Genomic DNA, 17414 nt, shown 5'->3' with positions numbered 1-17414 from the left:
TCCCTCTTCATTAGCTGCACAGCAAAGGCCACTAGTGTCCCTAGTTTTCTTGTTGGTCAGGTTTGCCCCTCAGTGACCCCTGAGAAGCACTACTTAGTCTCGGGTTTTCCGGCAGTTGTTGATTTGTATCTAGTTATCCCCGGTCTCAGATGCGGGCATTGGTGTCAGCTGATGGCAGACCATCTGATCCAGTGTCCCCTTGCAGTGTAGGGCATGTGCATGGCCCAGACTCTGGTTGCACTGGTGTGACAATCCCGGTCCAGTGGACCTATGTCCCCAGGCAGTTCAGGGTACAGGCAAAACCTAGACACAAACTGCAGGGTCGACAGTTTGTGAACCACCTGATTCTGTGTCTCTAGTCAGTTCAGGACACGTACAGGAACCAGATGCAGGCCGGATGGGCAACAATCACAGACTGCCCATGCCTGTGACCCTCTAGGGGGTCTGGGCGAAAGTAAAGCACAAACTCTAACCACTGGACCAGCAGCTCTTGGAGCACTCTCTCACTTGGGGCAGGGCCTGCGCAGGGAGGGGCCACACGTGCCCTCCCCAGCCAGAGAAGTCCCTGGGGCTTCTGAGTGAGGACCTACTGTCTGCTGCGGGTGCCCGGAGGGCAGACTCAGTCTGTAATGGCGGCGGGGTCCTGGGTTGCCCGCTGTATCCCCAGGAAGTAGATGGGAAATACCTGGCTCTCTCCATGAGTTTCAGCTGGAAATTGTGGCGGTGTAAGCAAAACATGGACTGGAACCACGGGACCAGCAGCTCCCGGAGCACTGGCTCACTCGGTGCAGGGAGAGGCTATATGCGCCTCCCCCGCCCCAGGCAGAGAAGTCCCTGGGGCTTCTTAGTGAGGACCTCCTGTCTGTCGCAGGTGCCCTGAAGGCAGAGACTCAGTCTGTAATCTATAATGCCTACTTTTAAAAACTTCATTACAATAATTTTCAGTGTATACAAAAGTAGAAGAAGTAGTATAACTAACCCTCCTTATCTAGCTTCAACAGTTACCAGGATATTGCCACATTCAATTCATCTATATTTCCCTTTAGCTGTTTCTTTTTTCAGGTTTATTAAGGTATGACTTAATACCATAAAACCACTCATTGTAAGTGTAAAGCCAATGCACTTTAGTAAATGTGCAGACTTCTGCAACCATCGCCATGATGACAATGTTTTAGAACATTTCTGTTACCCTCGTAAGTTCCTTTATAGTCAAGGGATTGACATTGTAATCAACCCCTGCTCTCACAGCCACCTAACCACTCATCTGCTTTCTGTCTCTGTAGATTTCCTTTTCTAGGCATTTAGTGGGAGTGGAATCATACAATGTATAGACTTTTGCATCTGGTTTCTTGTACTTAGAATAATATTTTTGAGGTTCATCTATGTTGTTCATTCCTTTATTGCTGAATAGTATCCCATTGTGTGGATATACATTTTGTTTCTCCATTCACTAATTGATGGGCTTTGAGTTGTTTCCAATTTTGAACCATAATAGCCTCCTTTATCCTAGGGAACACATCCCAGGATCCCCCCAGGTGAATGCCAGAAGCCATCTGGTGAGTAAGTAAATTAAAAGTGTTTATTACAGTAATAGGCACATTGCCATTAATCCCCCTCAAAATACTCTTTCCTTGAACTTCTCCCATCTTTCTTGCCCCTTTCTGAAGCACTTCTGGAAGATATTAGTGAATGTCTTTATGAGCTATGATAAAAAATTCAGTGAATGCTGCCTGTGGCCATCCAACAGAAAGGCAGGCTTGTAAATACATTACAGTGTTGTCATCTATGTTTTTCATTGTATCTGGCTCTGTGCAGCATCTGGCTATTCTCCAAAGCCAAAATGGCTATGAAAGATAAAGGTTTTGAGTTGATTTCAGGACATTGAGGTAGCCACAACAGTACACCTAAGATGCTCATGAAAAACGACTTCTTGAACCACTTCAGAAAGTGGCAAGAACAGTAAGGTAGGTATATTCAAAGTGAGGGGGACTATTTTGGGGGAATTAATGGCAGTGTGTCTTTTATTGTAATAATTCTTAAAAATTTAATTATTCACCAGATTTGTTGATCATCTCATCTATGCATGTCTATGATAAGTTTAATCTTACAAATTATATGTGTTGGGGCTGGGGATTTAGCTCAGCGGCAAAAGCGCCTGCCTGGCAAGCGCAAGGTCGTGAGTTCGGTTCCTGGTACCGGAGAAAAACCAAAAAAAAAAAAAAACAAATTATATGTGTTGAAATTAGCAATAATAAAAAATAGAACAATTATAACATTTTAATAAAAATTATTTGAAATTTATGCAGTGTTTATTTCTGGGACTAATATTTTCAAAACCTGGTTAATTATAGGTAATTGAAACTGTGGAAAGTGAAGCCATGGGTAAGGGGTGACTGTTGTATTATAATTAAAGTTGCTATGAATATTTACATAGCAATCTTTGCTGAACATTTATTTTTCTTTTTAGTAAATGCCTAGAGTTGGAAATCATGGCTAGTAACTTTTTGTATAACTTTTTTTAAGATACGCCAAACTTTCTAAAGTGACTGTACTCTTTTACATTCCCACCAGTGGGATATGAGGGTTGCAGTTTCTCTGTGTCCTCATCTACACTTCTTGTCTATGTATTTGAGTTTAGTCATGTTATTGAGGGTTGGTTTGTACTTCTCTAATGACAAGTGATATTAAACATCTTATATGTTTATTGGCCATTCATGTGTTTTCTCTGGTTAATTATCTATACAAATATCCCCTCTCTGGCACTCCCCAGAGTTGAACCCAGGGACTTCCCACATGCTAGGCTCACTCTTATCAGGCCTTACACATTTTTAAATTGAGTTGCTTGTTGACTTGTTAAGTTACAATAGCTCATTATATTCTGGACACATGTCTCTTATCAGATACATGATTTCAAGTCTCTTTTCAGATCAATGATTTGCAAAGATTTTCCCCTTAAACCAAGCACAGGAAAGGCTGAGGCAAGACTACAAGTTTGAGCCAACGCAGAAACATAGCATAGACCCCATCTTACAATAAAAGAGATGGGGATGTAGCTCAGTAGTAAGACCTACCATAGATTCAATCCCCAGAATGAATGAATGAATAAGTAAATAAATTTACTTTAAAAGTTTATTTCTAGACTTTCTAATTTCTATTCCATTGTTATATATACCTGTCCTTACAACCCTGTCATTATTACTGTGTTTTATAATGTTTAGAAATTGGGTAATATAAATCCCCAATTTTGTTTTAAAAGTTGTTTTGGATGCTCCAGGTCCTTTCCATTTCTATATAAATTCTAGGATCAATTTGTCAGTTTCTACAAGAAAGCCTGCCGAGGTTTTGACAGGAATTGAATTAAATTGAATCCATAGATAAATGTGAAAATCGCCATCCTAACAATATTGAGTCTTCTAATCTACAAATAAAGAATGTTTCCAATTAGCTAGATATTTCATTCCTCTTAACAAGGTTGTATAATTCTCAGTGTGCAAGTCCTTCTTAAAATATGTATTTCTAAATGTTTTATTCTTTTTGATAGTAGAATTTTTTCAATTGTTTATTGCTAGTATATGAAAGTACAGTTTTAATTTCTATATACTGATCTGATAGATTAGTATATAAAAATTTCTATATATTGATATATTAATTTCTATATATTGATCAGATAGATCTGTGACCTTCCTGAACTTGTTTATTAGTCCTAGTCAGTTTTGTAGATTTCTTAGGGTAATCTAGTTACAGGATTGTGTGAACTGCAAGTAAAAGTACTTCCTTTCAATCTGGATGCCTTTAATTTTTAATTAATTTGTTTTAGTGCACCAGCTTACAGAACAAATTTGAATAGAGATGATAAGAGTGGACATTCCTGCCTTGGTCCTGATCTTAGGAGAACTTAGCATTCAGTCTTTCACCATTAAGTGTGATATTGACTGAGTTTTTCATAGCTGACCTTTATATGATTGAGGAAGTTCCTTTTTAGCCCTAGTAGAGTTTTTATAATGACTGAAGTGTTTCTCTGCATCTGTTGCAATGATGGGTGGGTTTTGTCCTTTATGCCTTTTTATGGTGTATTGTATTAATTGATCAGATATTAAGTCATCCTTGCATTCCTGGGATATATCCACTTGGTCATGATCTGTAGAAAAGCCTTTTAATATATTGCTGGTTCAGTTTGCTCATTTCTTGTTAAAAATATCCTTATCTGTATTCATGGTAGACGTTGATCTTTAGTTTCCTTTCCTTGGATGTCTGGCTTTGGTACATGCTTTATAAATTTTGAGTTAAGGAAAAAAAAAAAGAGTGAGAGATAAAAGCAGCCAGGCTATACATAAGCTACTGTACATCATTTTATTCATCCTGAGATTGGAAGTCCTTCAGTAATATTTCTGACTATATATTGCCAAATTGCTCTCCCCAAAGACTGCCAATTTTCTTGTATCTTATGCACTCTTAGACTTTTTAAAGGTTTGTGACTCTAATAATAAAAAATAGGAGGTCATTATTTTGACATGTACTTTTTTAAATTATCAATGAAGTTGACCACCTTTTTGTGTTTGACCATTTAAATATTTTTGTTATTAAGCTGTTAGTATTCTTCTAAGTATTTTGTCCTTTATTGGTTTGTAGGAGTTCTTTGTATATTGAAGAAATCAGTCCTTTGTTATGTGTATAACAAATGTTGTTACCCAAATTCTTTTTCTGTACTATGTATACTTTTTAAATTTTCTTCACTTTTATATCATTTTTATATCTTCTAGATTTTGTTTTATTCTTAGAAAATTTTCCATCCAGATTATTTTTTAAATTTTATTTTAAAGAGAAAATAATAAAATTTTAAAACAAGATAACAATGGTTAATACATTGCATAAGATTTTTTTTTTTTAATGTCTGTATATCAAGAAATGTCATTACCAGGTGTGGTGGCACAAGCCTGTCATCCCAGCGTTCAAGAGGCTGAGGCAGGAGAATTGCTGTGAGGCCAGCCTGGGCTACACAGTGAGTTTGACCAGCCTGAATCACTTAGTGAGATCCTGTCTTAAAAAACATGCAAACAAACAAAAAGAAATGTTATTTCCAAATTTATTAGAAATGCACAGGCTCCACCCCAAACCCACTGAATCAGGTTTTGCATTTTTAACAGGTTTCCAGGTGACTTAGTAAGTTTTGAGAAGCACCAGTCAACTTCCTGGAGCACTTCTCCCTTTCCTCTCCTCCCCGTCTAGCCTTAAAGAAGGCTTGAATTCTTACATGTGCTCACCCACACACAGTGGGTGTGTTGCTGCTCCTGCTTGTTTCTCAGCACACTCTTAACAAGTTGACAGCAACTGAGACCAAGTGTGATTGGCTAGTGACATATCTCTTCCAGCTGTCTGAAGGCTCCTTGTGGGCATGTATTCTACAAGGTTGACACATAGTAGTGCCTGATGCATACAGAAATAGTTGACTAATTTCTGTACTGGTTAGAACATGGGCTTTTGGCTCAGACTGCCTGGGTACAAATCTTGTCTCACCAAGTATTAGTTACCTCTCTAAGTCTCAGTTTCCTCATCTGTAAAATGGAAATAGTAAGAGTCCCTACCTCATAGGATTGTTATGAAGATTGCATTACTATATGAATAGAACCTAGAACTGTGCCTGGTGGGTAATCACCATCCAATATATGTTAGCTGCCATTGTTATCAGCATTGTTACATTCTTGTCATCTTATAATTCAACTCACCTGCCTCAGAAGAACATACTGGTTTCTCCACATTCTGGATGGATGACCTTAGGTGAGTTACTTAATTTCTGGTTCTTGGGTTAACTGGCAATCATCTGCAAAATGGTGACAAAAATCAGTAGGTACTCATCAGTGTGTGTACAGTGCTTACAAAGCAGGACTAGATAAAAGGAAGTTACCATGTCTGCCACAGTGCCTTGAACTTACTAGGTGTGCAGTGACTTGGAGGCCTTTTGTGGTGTTGTCTTCTTGCTAGGGTATTAACCTCCTTGCTGACTTTTTGTTTGTTCCTTGTGCATGGACTTGCTCCATTGGTTTGAGGCTTTGAAGCAAAAATGTAGTGGAGTCTTTCAGTATTTGTTTTTCATTCCTCAGCAACTTGAGCTCTCAGGGAGTCCTTGAGTTCCCCAGGGCAGTATCTTTCAGCTAAGTCTGGAAGATTCTGTTTCAAAAGAAGATAGAACTGAAGTAACTTCTTAGATTTAATTGGCTTGATAACCAGAAGAGATTGTAATCCTCTGCCCTGGCTTCAGTCACTTATCAGATAAACCTAAAAGGTTTGGTGTTAGGCTTCTTGGGAGAGGAAGTTTATAACACAGGCAAGAAACAGTGGTCATAATGCTTTACATGTAAGGATAGTGGCTTACTGGTGGTGGAGTATTTCCAAATTCATGTTCTCTTTTTAGCCCAACTTCTATGTGAAGCCATCCTAATAAACGGGGACATAAGGTCCAGCAAAGTTGATGGCCCACAGCTGCATAACTGAGGGGTAAGGTTTAACTTCCTGCCCATATTTTGGGGCCCCAAACTTAGAGCTTTCCCCATTACATGACAGCTGCCCACCTATTGTCTAGATAAAATTTAAAAACTAGCCAAAGAGAAATAGGGACCAGTATCCGCCTCCATCCCAGTGGGTATGTGTCATTTAGGGTAGACTTTAACCTGAGCAGTGGATTGTGACTCTTAACTGCTTTAGGATCATCTGAAACAGTAGTTCTTGAACTTTAACTTGGGCAGCTTTGTGAAATGTAAGTTCTGGTTCACTAGTTCCTGGGCAGGGCCTGAGGTTCTCTTATTTCTAACAGGCTTCCAAAAAATGGTGATTGCCACTCTCCATAGATCTCACTTTGAGTAATGAGGACCTACAGATCCTTTAAAAATACGAATCCAGGGCCCTCTCTGAGATTCTGCCTTTTAACTGGTCAGGATGATGAATAAATATAAAGTAGAGTAAGTGCTTGCATTGGTAGGTTTTAAATCTCCTCAGGTTACTCTTAAGGCATCAGGGCAGAGAGCTGCTCTCCTTACTGACTTTGTTCATTGTGTATAGGCTTGCTACAGCCAAAGTGTAGGGCTGGAGGTGTTCTCAGGGATCCTCAACCAAGGTGCTTTGACAAATGAAAAGGCAAAAGGTGTCAAGAATTCCTTCAATGTGAGGATTTTTTTTTTAAATCAAATTCTCTAAGAGTTACAGAAAAGATTAAGAGCCAAAGTTGTTTTTTGTTTGTTTGTTTGTTTGTTTGTTTTGTCTTTTTGAGACAGGGTCTCCCTATGCAGTGGCCTTGAGCTCACTTTGTAGCCTTGGCTGGTCTCAAACTCTCAGCAATCCTCCTGCCTTAGCCTCCTGAGTGTTGGGATTACAGGCGTGCACCACCACTCCCAGCAGAGCCAAAGTACTAATTTGTATGTGAGTGGATGGTTTCATCTTTTTTTTTTTTTTTTTAGATCAGGGGTTGGTTGGTGCTTATTTTAATAAATATACAGAGCACCCCCATCAACAAGCTAGACAAGCATTCTATGCAGGTGGAGAGAGAGCCAATAATTTAAATGGCCAAAACAACATGAAAAAAGTACTGTAGTGAGGACTTAAATATTTCTCAAACACTTAAGGCAGTCTTTGAACATTACAGGTGTGATAATACATTTGGCTATTAGGTAATATTTCCATTTTCTTGCCACTAGTATCATAGTACCCTGAAAAGGAAAGAAAGAAGAGAATGATTCACCTTGTGGGAATCTGAGGAGTTCTTAAAGGGAAACATTTTACCTGAACATCCATGCATAGGTAGGACTTGAATCAGGCAAGACTGAGGGGCAAGAACTGAGGGCCAAGAACAGGAACAACCTCTGGGCTTACCCGAAGGCTTAGAAAGAAAAGGTGGAGGTGCTGTGGGCTAGTCATCTTGGGCCAGCAAGCGGGTGACCCTCCATACCAAGCCAGATTAGCCAAACCAAGTGTGCAGAGCAGTGTTTTCTTTCTCATTTTTCTTACATGGTGTAAATTCTGTGTAATTCTGTATAGAAAAGGAAAATACAGACACGGTACACAAAATAGGAAACACCATCATTCAGTCCACTTAAATAATTCTCTGGTGAGTGCTCTTTTGTGTACATTCTGGCATACTTTCCATATCTTTCATAACTGTCTAGGAGTGCAGGGTCTAAGAGAATGCACTTCTGGGGGACCTACCAGGTTGCCCCCAGAAGTGTCCCAGTTTCTAACTCTTCCAGCCGTATGAGAATACCACACAATGCCATTTTAATTCAAAACTGGTAGCAGCATCTGGGTGTAGTCATGAGTTCTAAGCTGAATTTGAATTGCTTTTAGTTGCCAACTTAAGCATTAAAGAGTCTAGCATATTATAGAGACATTCTTTGCCATTTTTCTTTCTCTCTTGATCCTTCCTCTGAGATTAAAAAAAGTTGTAGCTGGTTGATAGTATCTTTGTGTAAGGATTGTCTATTTTCTGCATATTTAAAAATTCAGTGTTTTCTTTCCTAAACAATTTGTGGATGACAGCGTGTGCCTGTAATGCAGAATCGTCTTCCTTACATTTTGGTTAACTGCAGTTCACATCTAGAAAAAAATTAGAAGAAAAGAAGAGGGCAGTGCTTATTTTTTAAATGAAGCACATTCTAATAGCTGACAGATGTGTGTTTGCTAAGGATTCTAAGAGGAAGGGCTTGGACTTTCACGTGGCTGGTCAAGTGGAGGAAATCCTATGATGGAGAGGAAATCAGATGTTGTAACCAGCTCACATCTAGTAGAGCCCCTTACTGTTCTAAAAGAATACAGATCTGTTTGTTGATTCAAGGGAAGGGAAGGCACTGAAACCCTTTCCTTTGTGCCTGCAGAGGATTTTTCTGGAGGGATTTCAAGGAACTGGTGGTAGCAGTTGTTCCTTGGGAGCTAGTGTGTATATACCTGTTTGTACAGTACCTACCTATTTGGAGTAAATATTTGCACTCTTTTAATTATTCATTGTATAGGTTTTATTTTTTCAAAAAATGTGTTGGCATGTGATTTTTTTAAAAACTTTACTTGCCCATAGTATGAAAGATGTTGACTTTAGGAGAAACCAAGTGAAGACTATGTGGGAACTCTCTGTAATATCTTCTATAAATCTAAATTTATTTTTAAAATGAATGATTTTTAAAAGACAGAGGGAGAAAAATTCTGTCTTCCTATGTGGAATCAGATGAAGCAATTTTCCACCTTTTAATCCTTGTGTGTGGTACTAAGGATGAATACCAGAACCTTTCAGTTAAGCTGCTTAAACTGCGCCCTCCCTCCCCGCCATATCTGAGATTAGGTCTTTCAAGTCACCCAGGCTGGGCTTAAACTTGAGATCTTCCTGCTTCAGCCTCCCAGAGTGCTAGAATTATAGGTCTGTGCCACCACAGCTGGCTTAGTCTTGTCATTTCTTTTAAAGATTTTCCTGTTCTGCTACTTCTTCTTGCCTCTTGATTATCAAATGTGATAGACGTATCTTAGCCATTTGTAGCTGTTTTATTTTTTAATTAACATGAGCTGGTAAATGCTTATACACATTCATAAGTCAGAAGGAAAACACTGAGTATATTGCTCTTAATTTACAAAAAGTCCACAGAACTCTGAACTTTGCATTAATTAATTAATTTATTTAGTTATATGTTTAGATGGTGGGGGTCTTGATATATTGCCTAGGTTGGCCTTGAACTGCTGAGCTCAAGTGATCCTTCTGCCTCAGCCTCCAGTAGTGTATGTATGTACCACTGAGCTGGAACCTTAAATTTGTTATTTGTTTGTGTTTCAGTACTGAGGATTGAACCCAGGACCTTTGCACTGAGCTACATCCCCAGCCCTTTTTTATTTTTGATATAGAGTTTGGCTAAAATGCCCAGGGTAGGCTCAAAATTGCAGCCCTCCTGTCTCAGCCTCTCACAGTTCTGAGATTACAGATGTGTTTACCTCAATAGAACCTTAAATCTTTTAGCCAGGCATGGTGGCACACATGTAATCCCAACTACTCAGGAGGCTGAGGCAGGAGGGTTGTGAGTTTGAGCCCAGCATGGGTAATTTAGTGAAGCTGTATCTCAGAATTAGGGCTAGGGATGTACTCAGTGGTAGAGTGCTTACATAGCATGCACAGGATCCTGAAGTCAGTCCCCAACACCCATCCGTCCCCAATGCACACACTTTTTCACAGCTTTTTTTTTTTTTTTTTCCCTATTTGTAGTCCAGGTACAGGTGCAAGTAAGAGTGATTTTTGGCAGGTCCCTCAGTGACTGACTGCCTGTAAACCTGTGTTTCAGAACCATCTGAACGTGTGTTCAGGGTATGGGGCTAACTTGATGACTGGAGGAAATACGCATCTGAAATAAGGCAGCAGTAGAGGATAGAGACAGGAGGTGGTATGAAAATGCAGTAAGTTGGCGATTCATAATGCAAGTTTCTTCTTTAGACCAGGCGGAGGAAAGACAGCCTGGCAGCTCTTCTAGTCCCTTGAGTGAGTGAAGTGCCATTATTAATGAGAGGAAAGAGATGCTTTGGTGGGCAGATTTCTCGAGGTCATAAGTTGGTCTGGTTTGCCTTGTGTTCCCAGGTGCCTCTCTGGCAAGCAGCTACTGAGAGTGCCTCTGGGCTCCACGTTCCCATGGCTCTGGAGACACAGTCCCTGCTCTCTCAAGGGTTACATTCAAGGGGAGAGGATGTGTGACACACTGAAGCATGTCTACCCACATCATACGTGTTGAGTAGATAAGACCACACACAGATATAAAACTTAGAGTGAGGGACTGGGAGAGAAGGTACATGTCCCCTGAGGCTGCTGTTTCAGGTGAGGTGGTCAGTGAAGACCTCTCTGAGGAGGTGACATGTGAAGAGACTTGCATGACACAGGGAGTAAGTGAGCCATATATATCTGTGTGGTGTTCCTCAGCAGTAGCGATGCAGATGAAGGCCCGGAGGGTACAGAAGGGCTTGCTATCAAGGCCGTTTGGCCGGAACTGAGTGAAGAGAACCGAAAGAGGTGATGAGGCCAGTGCTGTTTTTGAGAAGGCCTACAGGAAAACATGTTGGTGACACGGGAGCTTCCTGACAAATGAGCCCATTGCTAAAAGGAGAATGGGAAAGAATAGAATATTGTAGAGATTTGCTTCCTGTAAGGTGTAGTAGACAATGATATACTATGAGCTTGGTTGAAAGAACAGTGATCTAGAAGTTGGGATGTGTGGCTCCCATGTGACAATCTTCCATTTTGCACAGATGTTAAGTGACAGTTGTGTGACCATTTCTGGAAATGCATGGTCATTGCATTGCAATGCTTTTGGGAGCATGAATTTGTTTTCATTGAGGTGACTGTTTACATCATGTTTTTGAGAAGTAACTGCCAAATATCCAAGTCTAAATGTTCTCAGGTCTTCTGTTTGATTTTCAGAGGTAAGGTCTCACTGTATTTCCCAGGTTAGTCTCAAAGTCCCAGTTTGAAACAATCTTCCTGCCTCAGCTTCCCAAGGAGCTGGGACTCAGGCATATACCAGCATATCTGGCTGTTGGGGCATTTGGGAAGCAACATTTATAAGGGCCTCAGGCTTCCCAGAATGGGAGGTGATACTGGGTCAGTAGAAGCAGACATGGGAGTAGTATGATTTCATCAGCTCTGAACAGAAGTTCATTTCTTTCCCTCATGCCAACTGTGGCCTCTCTTTTTCCAAGCAGGTTTGGCTGCCCTGGTCTCTGCTACTTGTTTCTCTCACGTGTCAAACAAGCTCCTTCTATGTCCCGGGGGTTGCACCAATCAACTTCCACCAGAACGACCCTGTAGAAATCAAGGTAAGTGTGGTCTTGGATCATTGGGACCTCTGTGCTGAGCTGTTCATGTCTGTCTTATGGTTGCAGAGGACACAAACCAGTTCCAGTTACCCTAGGAACAGGAGGGCCCACTGCGTGCTTCATGGCTAGTAGGGTGCCCTCAAGAGCCTATAGCCCAGGAACTCTGCTTACCTCTTCATTTCTGTTGCTGTGCTGCTGGCTTCTGCTATGTCTGTCTCTCTGTCTTTTTCTGTCTTTCAGGTATATGTCCATCTCTCTCTCTTCCTACAATGCAGCTTGCCTCCTCTGTGGTTTTTCTGTCTCCCTCTTCATCTGTTCCTTCCTCCTATTACCAGCTTTCTCTGTATAACTCAGCATCTGCTCATATGGTTCATATATTGTAAACATCTCTTTTCCTTGGCAGGCAGACTTGTAACTTGCAGGAACGTTAATTAAAGGAAACTTTACTAAGGGTTGTTTACATGTCAAGCATTAGGCCTGACCTAGCCCTACAAGAATCCTCTGAGGCAAAGTATATGTTCTGTAGATCTTTGTACATTTTACAGATAAAGAAACTGAGGCCTAGGGAGGTGAACCAACTTGCCCAAGGTCACATGGTGAGGAACACACAGGGTTTATTCCAAGCCTCTTCTCTTTACCCTTTGCCCCACTTGTACCCTCTGCCAAAACCTCTCGAGCAAAGCATTACCAGGGCATCTCGCCTCCAGTCTTCCCAAGCTGAGGATGTGGGAGTGGACAACTTAGGTAGGAAGAGAGAACATAAAGATGGGATTCTTTTCTTTGTAATGCATATTTTTCCTGATTATCCAGGGAAAGAATTCTAAGAAACTCAAAATTATTACACAGAATAATTCACGACGTGCTTAATAGCTATCCTCAGTTCTCTCAATCTGACATCACCAGGAGCTCTGAAAGTCAAGGTTTTTCTAAGTCCACTGAAGGCAAGAGCTGCTCTCTCCCATCATGAAGCTGTTTGTTCGTTTCATTTATCTTACTTAGCATGAATATTTTTGCATTTATCTACAGAATTGTGCAATGTGAAGTACTGCTCCAGACTTTCCTGGGAGTGTTACAAATCCTGTGATATGTGTATCACGTTGCTTCTCTAAAATCTAAAAAAGTTCTAATTCTAAAACAAGAGTTTTAAATAAGGATTATAAAAACTTAAAATTCTACAGATTATTTACGCTTTTGGATGGTGTATGAGGTGTAGTAGGGAGTCCATAAATAGTAAAAATATTTAGCTAGATTAAAGTTTTGTCTTGCACCATTTTCATTGGTTCTATTTTATCTATGATTTTGGGGTTTTCTGTGACTGCTGGCTTTTCTGAAGCTGTATTCTATGTGTTTGGATCATTTCCTAAACATTCTCCTTTGTCATCTTCTTAAACCTTATTTTTTGGGGGAATTGTTTGGTTTGGTTTGGTTTGGTTTAGTGTTTTTCTGTTGTTGTTGTTTGTTTTTTACAGTAGTGGAGATTAAACCCAGGGCCTTTACTCTGAACATCCCCAGCCCTTTTTTTATTTTGAGACATGGGCTTGGTAAATCGCTGAGTTGCTCATGCTGAACTTGAATTTTCAGTCGTCTTGCCTCAGCCCCCTAGAGGGCTGCAATTAAGGCATGTACCTGGGTTTAAACCTTCCTTATGTTTATTTTTTAAACCTCCTTTTTCATGGCTATACAGTATTTAATTGAATAAATACATTATTCAGTGTTGATCAGTTTCCCATTATACAAGCTTTTATTGGTTTTTGTTTTTCCACTCTTCTCATTTAGCAGATATTTAATGAGCACCTACACTGTATCATGCTAAGGCACAGAGATTATACAGGTGACCCTTACCCTCATGAAGTTTAAATTTTAGCTTCTAGTGGAAGGTGTTTGTTTGCTTGCTACTGGGGATTGAACCAGGGCTTCACACATGCTGGGCAAGCATTCTGCCACTGCACTGCATCCCTAGCCAATTTTACTTTTTTACAAGGTCTCATTAAATTTCTCAGGCTGACCTCAAATTTACTATCCTCCTGCCTCAGCTTCCCAAAGAGGTGGATTTATAGGGGTGTACCACCATACCTTTCTTGGTTGTAATTTTATTTGTTGTTTTGTTTGTTTTGAGACAGGATCTTGCTATGCAGTTCAGGCTGGCCTTGAGCTCACTTTGTAGCCCAGGTTGGCCTCAAACTCTCAGTAATCCTCCTGCCTCAACCTTCCAAGTGCTGGGATTACAGGCGTGCACCACCATGCCCGTACTTGATTGCAGTTTTAAACTAAATCTTTAAGGCAGTATAATAAAACTAATGAAAAGTAAAAGAATCCAGAATTGTGGAAGGTACGTAGTATGCTATAGTCATGTCTGCTACAGTTACCTTGCCTATTGGGTAGTGTTATGAAGTATTCTACACATAGTTGGGTACCAGGGAGGATTCTCAGAACAGTGGTCTTGGTTTCTGGCAAATTGAATTTCTCCTTCCACCAGGCTGTGAAGCTTACCAGCTCTCGAACCCAGTTACCTTACGAATACTACTCATTGCCCTTTTGCCAGCCCAGCAAAATAACCTACAAGGCAGAAAATCTGGGTAAGTTCTTCTCTCACACTATTTCAGCTTGTCTCATACGGGAACCCAGTGTACTTTTCCTAATAATGATACCCTTGTCTAGCCCTTGCCATTATACTTGACACTGTTGTTTATAGCTTACATGCCTACTAGCTTATTTCATCCTTACAGTGGCTGGGGTAGGGTGGTTGCTGTTTTTTTTTCCCCCCATTTTGCAGATTAAGTGTTTTGCCTTTGGCTGTATTATTAGTTAATGGCTAAGCTGGGCTTCATGTCTGTGTGGCCATTCTTCAGAGCTGGAGCGCTTGGCTTCTGTTCAGACTGGCTCTCTGTTGATTTCTTCATAGCCCCTTCTTTCTGGTAGCTTCTGCCACCTGCAATCCCTTTAATTGAAAGTAGTGGTGACTGCCTCCGTCCTAAAGCAAGTCAAAATGTCACCATACTTGCTAAGCCTGCACAAGAGTTCTTCAGATAGTGTGTGAAGCACCTATGTAGTGTCTGGCACAGTAGTCCCATAAATAGTGGCCATTTTATTCTAGTTTAAGTAATTCTCCATGTGGCAGAATTTCAAGCTGAAAGGAAAAGAGGCATCCATTCAGAACACAGTCATTAGTGCTTCCTCTCTGCCTGTCTTACATTAAGTCATGGAGAAAAGAGTATGGACAGATAGATGGTCTCCCTTATCTCAAGCACCTCACAAGACTTTACACCTCTATTATACCTAAGAAAGAAGAGAACTGGTTCTTGGCCAGACCCCTGAAATGACCACCTTCTCTGTTCAGGGCTCCCAAGACTCAATTGTTTCTTGAACTCCTGCCGGACAGGTGTCCCTACTGGCAGCTATTAGGGATCTCATACCAACTGGGGCAGGCCTTGGAGCCAGTTTAAACAAGAACAGGTATCACTGCCTTCCCTAGAGATCCCCTGTGCATGAGCCAGACCCTATTCTAAGTATTTGTGTGATTTATCTTATTTATTTCTCACAACACCTGTGAAATAGATTCTTTCGCTATCTCCTTATTGTAGAGAAGGAAAGTGTGGCACAAGGCAGTGATATCACTTGCCCCAAGTCACCTAGAAAGTGACAGGACCCTGGGGACTCTGGCTTCTGGGTCCACACTCTGTACACTGTCCTACTTGATACCTGCAGTAGCTTTGCCAGCTAAGCATCATTGCCCTTTCATAGTGGAGGGAGCAGTGACTAATAGGAGGAGGAGTAGAAATTTTCAACTCAGGTTTTTTAAGGTAAGACAGGATTTTTACTGAAGCCTTTCTGGTGTCCTGGCTGCCTTCTCCAGAAAGACTCACCGAGGCAGCTGAGGGCTGTGCTTGTGACTGTTGCATTGATAGCAGTTCATATCATGGTGTATGGGTTGGAGCACCTATGGCAGGAATGCTAGAATATGATAGCAACTGCTCTTGGAGGGTCCCTGTCATGCTTTGTGGCCTGATGAAGGAATACTTCTGACTAGGCGTGGTAGTGTGCACCTGTAGTCCTAACTACTCAGGAGCCTGAGGCAGGAGGGTAGATATCTTGAGCCCAGAGGTTCAAGGCCAGCCTGGCAACACAGCAAGACCCTGATCTCAAATTAATTAAATATATACAGACACAGTATATGCTTATAGAAGACATAATACATATACATATAGAAATGAGCCATTCTAGACCAGTAGGTCCCCTTTCTTGGCTAAAATGTAATTTCTCCTTTCTAAATGTCAAGAAATGATACCACTTCATTTGCTCTGCAGCCGGTTTTTCTCTGTTTCCTCCTCTCCTTAAGCCAGTTCATGTTGACCTGCAAAGAAGCTGGCAGTAGGACATGTGAGGAAAAAGCCCAGGGGCCTGATACCACTGCAGTCAGGATAATCAGTTGCTCTTTGGCCCTTAGCTAATCATCTGTAAAATGCCATTTTGGCAGTGCATCATGCAGGAGTCCTTTTGATGTCCCTGCTCCACTGGCCAGTCCACCCATGGACTTCGCAGGCTCATCTGCACTGCCAGGCTTCTGAAAGTGGTGAAATGGGGAAAGGGCCCCTCCCTTTCCTGGGTGACCTCATCCACACTTGAGGCATTGTTTGCCTGGCTGCTGCCTTCCATACGTCAATGTTGCCACTGCAGCGGTGCCGCTTGTGACCACCTCACAGCGGCAACTCACAGCTTGGCCCTCACCACTCATCTGCACCTTAAATCTTGACATTTGACTATCTACTTGACATATCCAGCAGAAAATGCCTTCCATCTGAATTTGCTGTTTTTCCTGGTTTCCCACCTAGAACCTCGCTATAGGAATCGAAGTCTTCTCAACATGCAGCACTCCTTGTCATCCCTGTACCCACTCAGCAGCAGGTCCTTCAGGTTTCACCTCCACCTCGCATGAATCTGTGTTCTGAGTTACCCTTCCTACACATTCTGTTCATGTCCCCAACTTCACTTGCATGACTGGTTCCCTCCCCCAGCTCTTCACATCCTCGGTTTTCTGCACAAAGCAATCAAGGTGATCTTTCCGAAACCAGCATCAGATAGCATCTCCCCAATCTCTCATTCACATTTGTTGCTTTCTAGATAAAGTTCAAATTGTGGCCTGCCAGGGCCCATAAGGTCCAGCTCTGGCCCATCTCTCCACTTATCTTGGTCTCCAGCTCATCAAGCTCTCTGCTTTGTAGCCATACCAGCCTCTGGTTTGTCACAATGTGTGCCTTATTATTCTTTTGTCTCAACTATTCTCCCCCTATCGCTTTGTGCAGTTAAATCCTGTCTTCCATCAAAGTAACCCAACTACTACTATACTACTTCCTCAGGGAAACTTTCCTAGATCTACTCCCCGCTGTTTACAGCAACAATACAGATTTGGGGTTTTTTTAATTGTTTCTCTTTTTGGTGGTACTGGGGATTGAATCCATACTAGGCCAGTACTCTACCACTGAGCTGTATCACTAGCCCTTTTTGGTTTTTTGAGGCAGGATCTCACTAAATTACCTACACTATCCTTGAACTTGCAGTTCTTCTCCCTTAGCCTCCCAAGTGGCTGAGATTATGGGCAT

At 41.3% G+C, this 17414-nt stretch overlaps 1 protein-coding gene across 2 annotated transcripts in view; it reads left to right on the top strand.

Annotated features, from left to right (window-relative positions):
- Positions 1-17414, top strand: part of Tm9sf4 (transmembrane 9 superfamily protein member 4) — a 57270-nt gene that overhangs the window by 20197 nt on the left and 19659 nt on the right. For both annotated transcript variants that reach the window (XM_013514057.1, XM_005384878.2), the window contains exons 3-4: positions 11704-11817; positions 14294-14393. In XM_013514057.1, coding sequence (XP_013369511.1) covers positions 11704-11817; positions 14294-14393 — 214 coding nt within the window. The remainder of the gene's footprint in view (positions 1-11703; positions 11818-14293; positions 14394-17414) is intronic.

This window comes from Chinchilla lanigera, unplaced genomic scaffold (assembly GCF_000276665.1).
Source record: "Chinchilla lanigera isolate Chin_1 unplaced genomic scaffold, ChiLan1.0 scaffold00021, whole genome shotgun sequence".
NCBI classification, from domain to species: Eukaryota; Metazoa; Chordata; class Mammalia; order Rodentia; family Chinchillidae; genus Chinchilla; species Chinchilla lanigera.
Note: the sequence above shows the minus strand (reverse complement) of the source record. Positions and strands in the feature narration are given on the sequence as shown.